The 10,955-nt window shown below is 39.0% G+C and overlaps 1 protein-coding gene across 8 annotated transcripts in view; it reads right to left on the bottom strand.

The window, feature by feature from the left end:
* Positions 1–5,130: 5,130 nt before the first annotated feature.
* TMEM273 (transmembrane protein 273) overlaps positions 5,131–10,955 on the bottom strand; it is a 93,090-nt gene continuing 87,265 nt past the window's right edge. For 6 of the 8 annotated variants that reach the window (XR_011922598.1, XR_011922597.1, XR_011922600.1 and 3 more), the window contains one exon: positions 5,131–7,442. Coding sequence is in view for 1 of the 8 variants with exons in the window: in XM_072425187.1 (XP_072281288.1) it covers positions 7,421–7,442 (22 nt within the window). In the remaining 7 variants the exon portion in view is untranslated. The other 2 variants (XR_011922596.1, XM_072425186.1) reach the window with 2 other exon arrangements.

The following is a 10,955-nucleotide window of genomic DNA, read 5'->3' as shown; positions in this document are numbered from 1 at the left end:
CCGCCTCCTCCTCCTGCTGCTGCCAACTGTCAGTTGTAACCTATAACATAGCTGTGTAGCTGGCTAATTTTTTGACTGAAAGACCCCCCTCAGGGATCTCTGCCTGTACTCTGAAGCCTGTGTATGGCTTGTAACGGAGAGATGAAACCTGGTGGCTAATTTTTGGACCGGAGGAACCCCCTCGTGGCCAGGCCACTCTCTGGCCCTGCCAGCAACATAAAAAGCCTTAAAAAGCCTTATTTTTTATTTACTTGTACAGTGTTGTGCAGAGCTGGGGGGGTCTTGACATGTCTTTTTAAATGTATTTATAGGCTGTAGAAGCTCTACACAGTCCCGAAAAACAACCCAAATTTTTGCCTTTTGACTTTAATGGAGTTCAAATTCAACTTTCGTTCAACCGAATAATTTTGCACTATTCGACCGAATAGCGGTCGAATCAAATAGTGAGCTATTCGACCAACACTAGAGGTTACTTAACTGTTATGTCACGGATATAATTTGTGAAATTTATGTAAATATTTATGGGATAAATTTGAAGTGTACAAAGAGACATAAAATATAGACTTGCAAGTAAAATGTAAAGATTATACTATTTGTTAATGAAGACAGATAGATAAAACAATGCAATAACAACTAATAGGCTATAAAAAAAAAGATACTTAGCTGTGGAAGTAAGTTGAATTCAGCCAAGGAGTCAGCCTGCAATTATTGGCTTGGCAGATAATCAAAAAACATGTTGCATACAATATTTTCTGGTTAAGACTATTTAATTGTGTGGCACTGTGTTTAAAAACTACTCAGGAACTGAAGCAATGGCCAGTGCTTGACCAGTACTGACCAATGATTATCCTTTACCAGTATTTTACCTTTTAAGTGTAAAGGACTTACCCTGCCAGCGACCCCGCACTGTCCGCACCTGCCATTATCCGGGGGATCGCAGGCAGCCAGCGCAGCCAGAGCTGCAGCCGCTCTGCTCACAGCGTAGGGATCCATTCTGAACTACTGTTTGGCCAAACAGCATCCCTAGCATTCCTGTGGCTGTGCACGGTACTGCGCGTGCCCCAGCATTCCTGCGGGCATGCACAGTACAGCACAGTCCAAGGGTCCTTCTGCAAGAGGCGGATGTTTCTACTTGGATTGTCCCCGACTACGCCTTCTGCCTCATCCTTCTGGACCTCCCTTTACCAGACTGACCTTCTTGTGTTTGACTTTGATGATTGTTGAAGGGATTCTTGGAGTTGGTTGAGATTTGTGCGCCCAGGTGCAATACAATAGGGATGCCAGTTAAACAAATAAAGAAAATAGAAATAATCAGTTCTCATAACCCAAAAAATTAACATTTATTTTAAACACTGTACTGTACTATTTAACATGTAGAAAATAACGTTACATAGAGAAATCAAGAAAAACTTTACCTTTAATGAGGACTCTTTTTAGCTTATACTATACCAGCACACACAGTATACAGCACACACAAAGAATTTAGCAAAAAAAAAAACACAATTGCAATAAAGCACAGCAATCACTCCAGACGCAGTCAGAGATGTTTACTAGCTTACTGAGACTGTGGTAGCCTGAGTGACACGAGACAAGACAAAGAGAGATGAGCCGAGACAAGACAAAGAGACGAGCCTGGGACAAGACAAGGCAAGACAAGACAAGCCAATACAAGATGAGCCGAGACAACACAAGGCAAGATGTTACAATGTTGTAACATTGTTTTAATTTCGTATCTGGAAGCTCCTTTTGGTTTTAGAAACAAAGTTTCATCCACATTTTCCACATTAACCTGAAAAGTCTGTAACAATATCCATAACCAATTAGAAGGATTCAACCAGGACAGCCAATTTGGCAATTTTAAAATTCCAAGTTTTGAATATTCTTCCCTAAATGTATCTTTTATTTGTCTCATGTGTTCAATGTGGCCTTCAATAAACTGTAGTGTAGTTTTGTGACAGGTAAGTACAACAAGCCGTACCCACGATTGTACACATTCCTCCTTGTGAAGCAGTCCAGTACAAGCCTATACTGAGCTATTATTTTGGTATGCCACTTCAATGCATCATTGATAATTTTGTGTCAAACATCTCATCTGTAACATTGTCAAACCATTCAGCAAATTTCACTATTGTATGTACATTCTGAACTGACAATCCAACAATAGTGATAAAGATAAACCAAACTTTTTCTCCCAGGGTAGGTGTATTAAAGGCTTTGCCTTAAAGAGACTATAAAGAGTATCTCCTTTAAATAAATAGTGTCTTAGCATTTTCTGAATTTCTTAATCAATAGAATCCATAAACCAAGTAAATGGAGCTATTCTTATAATGGTACACCTACCAGTGCCCCCAACGGGTAGAAACTAAATCAAGTACTGCATGCCAATCTCTCGCTGTCTGAGCCACTTTATTTAACCCTCGTTAGTCAATTGTAATTTTGTAAGATCCATCAGGTTTCCTTACTAGAAAGACAGGTAGATTAAAAGGGCTGATAGCTGGTCTGAACACACCTGCTTCCAATAGGGCATGGAAAGCACAATATTGCTTTAAATGAAATGTGTGCCCCAGGGGTGGAATGTACACTGGTGTCCATTTAGCATGACCCCTCACAATGGGTTTGACTGCAAACACAGCAAAAGAATGAACTGAAGTGCCAAACACATAGGTTCCTGTCATAGTGTGGATAGTCTGGCCCCATAAGATATCCATTGCTAGTATGTTGTCTGGCAATTCAGATACAAGAATGTTAGCATTAAAGCCATTGCCTATTTGTAGTCTGCAGCAAACCTTAACAGCCCATGTAGTCTTGCCTCACAAATCTTCTACTGCTACTCATGTAGTGTTTGTCCCTTTGGGTCTACAATTGCTGTGATACAAAGAAACTTCAGCTCCTGTGTCTAAAAGTGCTGTAACCTTTTGTGACTGTGATTGTCCTTGATAATAAATTGCTACTGATACATATGGGTGTCTATCCCCTGATTTCTTTGCACAAGTTCTGATCAGCGAAGCAGAGAATTTATCCTCTAGTCAGTGATAAATGGGCTGTGGCACACCCCACACTTTTTCTCTCTTGGAGAAAGCATGTGTTGTAACATAATCATCTAGAGCTGCTGTGCCTCCTTGTATAGATTGTCTCTTTTCTGAGGAGGAGTAAAGGGAGGGGTTATTTCCTCTACATCACTAGTCAATACCTTCTTGAGTCTGGCTGGCTGTAACTTCCCATTATCCTTCAGTTGTTTCTAGCGCTTGAACAGATCAGTAGTGGGGATCCCATCAATGTCTGATTTGGGAACACTACTGTTAATTAGCTCAAGAAACAACTCTTTATGAAACCTTTAAACCTCTTTATGAAATATCCCCCTTTTCTGTTTTCTGTATTGGTCTTTGCTTATGTCCTTGTCTTGGTCCTTTTCAGTCTCCTCTTAGTGACCCATTAATGTAGCTGCTTCATGTACATTCTCCCTGCCTTCCATACAAAGCACTTAATACTGTGAATAGTGCATGGCGTACATGTTGTAGCGCTGTCCTAAGGATTTTCTGTCTCATTAAAGGAGTAAATTGGGACATGCCTGGCCCCACACAGGTGGTATATACCCCATAACATCCATCTATAGGAAGGAGATCCCTAACCAATCCTGTAATACACCCAGCCTCTCGTACTCTCTGAATCCCCTAGCCTATTGTATGCAATACCAACTTATAAGCTATAAAAAAAGATACTTAGTAAGTTGAATTCGGCCAAGGAGTCCACCTGAAATTATTGGCTTGGCAGATGATCAAAAAACTTGTTGCAAACATATGCCAGTATATACTTGTAAAGCATTATTTTTGGTGAGACATTATTGATAATAAATTGTGCTAACCCAACATTTACTGACCATCAGTGTAAGGTTCCAATTAACTGATCACTAGAGGTGCTCCTAATCTTTTCCCCAATATGTATCCAAAGTCTTCATCTATAGTTAAGTCCCTGCTCAGCCTTGAAAAGCTGGTTGTGCCATCCCAGCTCTTGGTTGCCCCCAGGACTTCAATATGTAAAGAATTGCTTAGGGGGGTACAAGAACTGGCAAATGACCAGTAAGCCTGCTTGGCAGACAGGTCCACAGCGATGACAAAGGCTATAACATAAATTCAAATCGTTAAGCGAAAACAGCTCATAGAACAGAGCCAAGGTCATACAACAACAACCTAGGCGAGGTATCCAAAGAGTTGACAAATCTCAAGACCTGTAGGCAGCAAACAGAGTGTTAAACAAAGCAAGGGTTGGCAACAAATATTCAACAATTATGCACCTACAGCACGACAGGAACTGAAAGCTATTACGGGCAGTGAGCATCTGGTCTGGGCCTGACTATTTACGATATATGATAGACGGGCTGGTGAGGATTGCAGATTGAGTGTTATAGCAATAAGCAGGTGAGGTTGGCCGATGCCTGCACTTTTCCAGCTCCCAGTGCTCAGACATGACTACCTGCTGAAGAACTACAGGTAACTGCAGGACAGCAAAATTTATAAGCACACAGATCCCCTTCACTGATATGTGGCATGCTTGGAATGGTGGGAAACATATTGCAGGTGGACACTGCAGAAGATGTATGCATGCACTCTGCAATTGAAAGCACCAGAAATAAAAGTGGCTGCTGTCTGTCATTGGATGTCACTATGAGATTGTACTGGAGGCAAGTACTGACAGGGTGGTGGTGCAATCACTTGGCATAAGGAATAGGTGGCTGAAATAGGTCACCTATCTAGGACTGATTCATTTAAATGAACAGTAAATGCTCCACACTTGAACACAGCATAGTCTTTTGAAGTGACAATTTACCTGACTCACTGAAAACTCTCCCATGACATCCAAGGGTAGACAAATTCCTGACCCCAGTAATTTATTGGGTTCACAATTAAATAATTTGGCACTTTGGAGCATATCGGATAAAAAAAATTATATATGGCATATCTTCTAGGTCTCTGCCCTCATGTTGCCAGATAAATAATTGGCCATCATGTTGGCCCTGCATTTTGTGTTGTTGTGCTCGTGAGTCAGATAAGGTCAGTTTTGAGCAGCTAATAGGTAAAGATAATAAGTGTAACAAAAATAAAAAATGGAAAAGAAAAATAGACGCACAATAAATTGTACAGGTATATATATTTATTGAAGTTGTGTATGGGAACACTGTATGAAATATGACACTTTCTACAACCAGAAAATAAGTATACAGTAAACAATTGACAATACCATATAAAAATTAGCATTTGGCTGACATCACACACACATTGTATTTATATATTTTTAGATACTTTTGTATTGACCAAATTATATTTTTCTATATTTGCTCAGAGGCAAATTTAGTACACAATCACTAACTGAAAAACTGATTTTCAAACTGGCATGTTTCAGATGATTTGTTTTAATATTGCTGCATTATTTTATGTTGTAACAGGCATTAAAAGATCCCACAGAAATTATTAACAATGTGTAAAAATGCACTGAATTTCATTTACAATAAATAAATGAATTGGCTTTGCTGACAGCCTTATGAAAATGCTGTTAGTACTTTCAGATTTACCAATCAAATTTACTGGCAGTCTTTATTCTGGGTCCTTTCTGGTTTTCTTTATTGGACCACTTGCCTTTGGAGCCTGGAGCTTCAAGCAACTATGCAATAAGTCTGTTCTTCCTACGTTCCACATACTTCTAGAATATGAGGGCCAGGGCTAGTAACATGGTAGCTCATAAGAAATGTTTAGCACCAGTCCTCCTCACATTCTAACCCAATAGGAGGGAAGTAAGTTATGATATGAATGTGGTCAGGGTATAATTACCACTGTTTTAGGAGATATTCAAGATTTTAGGTTGTTAAAAACCCTGAACAACAGTTTATAACTAGATTTTCATATAAAGTAGATATACCATAATTTTAACTTGCAAGGCCTTTCTCAACTTATAAGATAAATATTTTTGAAACATTACCTAATTACCAGTCTGTAAGCATCGGTTTGTCAGTTTGTAGAGTGTCAAAAGCATTTTGGAAATATCAGAAAACTTTGCACAAGGGGAGCTGAACAGAAAGTAGAATGGCAACACCCAAACTCAGGACTGCTATCTACATCTCTGGCCAAGGAAGGAAAGGAGGAACACTATTAGAGATCTACAAGATACCCTCCAGCAGGCTACTTGTGTACATGTTTCTAACCAAATCATCCTAAACAACCTCCACAAGGTTGGCATGTGGACACTTCATCCTGTAGTGGGATCTGTGTTCAATGTCCAACACCATGTGGCTCAATTGGCATTTGGTAGAGAAACCAATAATTTACAGGTTCGCCATTGGTGCCTCATTCTCTTCACAAGTGAGAGTAGGTTCACACTGAGCACATGTGACAGACATGAAAGTCTGGTATCGCCATAGTAAACAATACTTCCCACAGAATGACCAGTTTGTTGTCAGGAGTGCATACATACCACAGAGTCAAACTATGAGTTGTGATGAAATTCATGCAAATGTGTTCATTAAGTGATATTTACATTTTCAGTGTGATTTTTATATGCAACCCTCATTGGGTCAATGATTTTTGTTTCCATTGACTGTTCTCATGACATCAAAAATGATTTTCAGCTTAAATATTTTAGGCATTGAGAATTTTTTTTTTATTTTTAGAAATGTACATTTTACAACTCTGACTTTCACTGGCTATGTTATAGATTCCAATTGAAATGAGAATTGCTGGCTGTTTGTCAAGCAGATGGGCAATATATATTACAATCAAAATGAATGTGAATAATTATATCAATGGAGTGTTTTTAAAACCTTTATTTATAATATATATAACCTTTATTTTATTTAATATTTAAAGGAGAAAAATGTAAATCACATGGGTTCAGCCTATATAAATCTTTTTCCCTTTATACAGGGTCAAGCAGTTTGGTACTTCTGAGTTGGGTATAATGGATCATTTGCTCCTAAATGATCTTCTTTGCATGGTTGTTGGCTACCAGTAGGATGTATTTATGCCTTACAAGACATCTTGGATCTGTCAAATTGGAGACAGGTGCAGCTCCAGGGCATTCCACCTTACTATAAAAAGAGATTTTTTTTCTTCAATGGCTAAACTCCCTAAAGGGGGAAGGTAGGGGGATTGGTGTTTCCCAGGTATATACATCATAAAAACGTTCAGCAAAATTGGCATTGCAACATCCTAATTCAACTGCAGGATTCATAAAATATGTCCATAGTGCACGTTTGTGAATTGGTCCTAGAATTATTTTTACAGGAAAAATTTTGAAAACATATTTCAACTACAAGCTATATAAACATTGTGCCAGATAACAATCATACATCTATTCTGAGGCATATTAGCAGCTAAACAATATGTGCAATCTGTTTTCTATAGTTCCTGGAACTTGTTATCAATCCTTTTTCTTAATTCCAGGTATCTTCATACCTTTAAAAAAAAGAAAAAGTTAAGTATATTAAAAATAAAGTAGTTGCAAGAATACCATGCCATTACTTATTTACAATGTATGTGTGTGTGTGTGTGTGTGTAGGTGTAGAATATATATTGAAAACAAAGATGTAAAGTAAAAATGCTTTCACAAATATAAATGCTTAAACGTTTACAATATGCAAATATAAATGACACACCATGCTTACTTCCCTTAAAAGAAGAAGATGTACAGCAGAGCCATCAGCTCAAAACTTGCTGAAATCTGTGGAACCCAGGTACACCCACCTACTGGAGAAGTCTGGTCAGAAATGGTCTTTTTTGGGGCTACATTTCTGCAAATTGAGTTGGGAAATTTGTTTGTGACATGATTAATTGTCTCCTCAATGTTGAAAAATGCAAGCAGATACTTATCCATAATGCAATACCATCAAGGAGGCATCTGATTGACCCCAAAAATATTCTGTACCAGGACAAGGACTTCGAACATCCAGCCATTTTCCAGTGTAAAGAAGAACAAGTAGTCATTTAAGTGATGGCATGTCCAGCACAGAGCTCTGATCTCAACGCTGAGTGTACCTGTTATTACATAAGAGACAGGAGCATTTGAAGCAATGATAAAAAATTAAAGCAAAATATACACTATTAACACTTCTATTTGTGAAAGCATTTTTATATTTGTTTCATTTTATTTTGCAAAACTAAATAGCTTGTTACCACATTGGTACTTTTTTATTCCTTAGTTTTTTCCTTTATTTGACTGGTGAAAGGAATGCTACATGGAAGGTCTTTTTTTGAAAGCTACACAAATACCTGAATTGAAAATGCTTAAAAACATTTCTGCCTTTTTAGTTTTGCAAATGGATTTTACAAGCAGTTTATTTCATCAAAACATTTGCAGCCACTTGCAAATGTCTGAAAATGCCTGGTATGGAACAAAATACCAACATTCAGAGAAAAATAGAGTGCACCAGCATTTTAAGGTTTGACATATCAGAGCATAATAAATCATCTGGTCCAAAGCAAAGTTCTAAAATTATTAAATCTAACTTTTGGTATAAAACACAGCAGATTCCACTGTGTCATTGTTTAACCAAAATGAAGTTAAAATGGAGAAGCCATATGTGAAAAATTAGGTACATCATGATTCAACAGCTTGTGGAACTACCTTTAGCAACAGTTACTTGAGGTAATTGTTTTTTGGATAACTAGTTGTCTTTCACATTGTTCTGGAGGAATGTGGTCTACGATTCTTTTCAACATTGCTTCATTGCTTCAACATTCTTGGGGACATTTGCTTATGCACAACCCTCCTTAAGTCCTGCCATAGCACTTATAGCACTGATCATACTGACTGACATAGCACTGATCATACTGACTCTGGGCTAGGTCATTTTAGCACCTTAAAAAATTTAGTTTTTTAGCCATTTTGTTATAGATTCCACTGGTGTGCTTGGTATCATTGTGACCCAGTTTTGTGTAGCTTTGGCTACATAGATGGCCTCACATTTGACCTCACAATTTAATGGGTAATTTCTTGACTGTAAAATGTCCAGATTCTGTGGCTGTAAAACAAGTAGGTGTTGGAATTTGGGTTGTCCTCATATTAGACCCGAATATGGCTGTTCGAATTCGGAGAGACCCGACCCGAAAAACAAGGGATTCGACTGCAAAAATTCGGGAAACAAAAGTTTAAAAAAAAAATAAAAATTTTTCCTAAATGAATTTAATTAGTGTGTGTTTTTTTTTTTAATGATTTTTTTTTTTTTTACAGGCTATCCGACAATGACATTATGAATCATAATGTCATTGTGGGATTCCCAGACTGTGGGAACTTTGCGGTTACAGCTAATTGGAAGCACGTGCATTCAATTAACTGTAACCGCAGGCTATACCAGGGCAATAGAGGTTCAGTGGAGATATGTATCTCCATTCATCACCTCTACTGCTCTGTGATTGGCTGAGAAATAGGAAACCCTAATGACAGCTCAATCATCAGGATTTCCCTTTCCTCAGCCAATCAGGAAGCAGAGCAGTCAGCGGAGCTTTTCTATGCTGACTGCTCCGCTCTCCTGATTACTCCTGCAGCCCTAGAGGAGCTGTGACATGTATTACAGATATTGGCTGAGGAGAGGGAAATCCTGATGATGCCTGAGCTGTCATCAGGATTTCCCTTTGCTCAGCCAATCAGGGAGCAGAGCAATCAGCAGAGCTCTGCTATGCTGACAGCTCCGCTCCCCTGATTACTCCCGCAGCCCTAGAGGAGCTGTTACATGTTCTGTATCTGTAATACGTCACAGCTCCTCTAGGGCTGCAGGAGTAATCAGGGGAGCAGAGCTGTCAGCATAGCAGAGCTCCGCTGACTGCTCTACTCCCTGATTGGCTGAGGAAAGGGAAATCCTGATGATGCTTGAGCTGTCATCAGGGTTTCCTATTTTGCAGCCAATCACAGAGCACTAGAGATGAATGGGCACAAGTCTCCCCATTCATGTCTAGTGCTGAATGGCTGGGAAACGTAAAACCTCAGCCAATCACAGAGCACTAGGGGTGAATGGAGAGGCTTGTCCTCATTTAACCCCTAGTGCCCTGCGATCCCTCACTGTCAGGAGGATTCCCAGGGCTGTGTTCATTGCAGCCCTGGAAATCATCCTGTCATTGGCATAACCTGTAAAAAAAAAAGTTTAGTTACACAAACACACACACATTTAATAAAATAATTTAACATTAAAGCCTCATCCTATTTTTTACATATATTTTAACCCTTTCAGGGAATGAGTAAGCGGTTTTATGTACCCCTGTACTCATTCCCCAGGGTGGTGTGGTGGAGATCTGGGAGTCTCCTTATTAAAGGGAGCTTCAAGATTCCAAAGTCCTGCTAAAAACGTTTATAAAAGCCCCCATTGTTTTCAATGGAAGCTTTGATAAAAGCTTAAAAACACTTGAAAAAGCCTCCATTGAGTTCTAATGAGGCGTTTTCCCGTGTTTATCCAGCGTTTTAATTTTTTAAACGTTTCAAGCAACGTTTAAGATAACGCTCTAGAACGTACCTGAAGGAAACGTCCTGGTGTAGATTAGCCTATTGGAATGCATGGGGAATTCAAACATGGGCTTTAAAAGCCTCAGGGTAAACACTGGGGAAACAGTCTGTATAGTCTAAGCCTTAAACGCTGGGGAAACAGTCCGTGTAGTCTAAAGCTGCGTACACACGTCCAATTTTTATCGTTGGAAATGAACGACGAACGAACGAAGAACGACCGGTTGGCCAAAAATCGTTTGTAAAATAAGTAACCTACGACGCCGACGAACGAGGATAGTCATTGGAAATGAACGACCGGACCGGCGGATCGGATTGGACGATGATCGTTGACCATCTATCGTGTGTACGGTCGTTCAGTGATTGTGCATGTTCTGAGCATGCGCGATGAACGAACGTTCGATGGATACAGGCTGTATTGTGTATATGAGTGTGTGTGTGTATATATATATATATATATATATATTCATATATATATT

This window comes from Pyxicephalus adspersus, chromosome 10, assembly GCF_032062135.1.
Source record: "Pyxicephalus adspersus chromosome 10, UCB_Pads_2.0, whole genome shotgun sequence".
NCBI classification, from domain to species: domain Eukaryota; kingdom Metazoa; phylum Chordata; class Amphibia; order Anura; family Pyxicephalidae; genus Pyxicephalus; species Pyxicephalus adspersus.
Note: the sequence above shows the minus strand (reverse complement) of the source record. Positions and strands in the feature narration are given on the sequence as shown.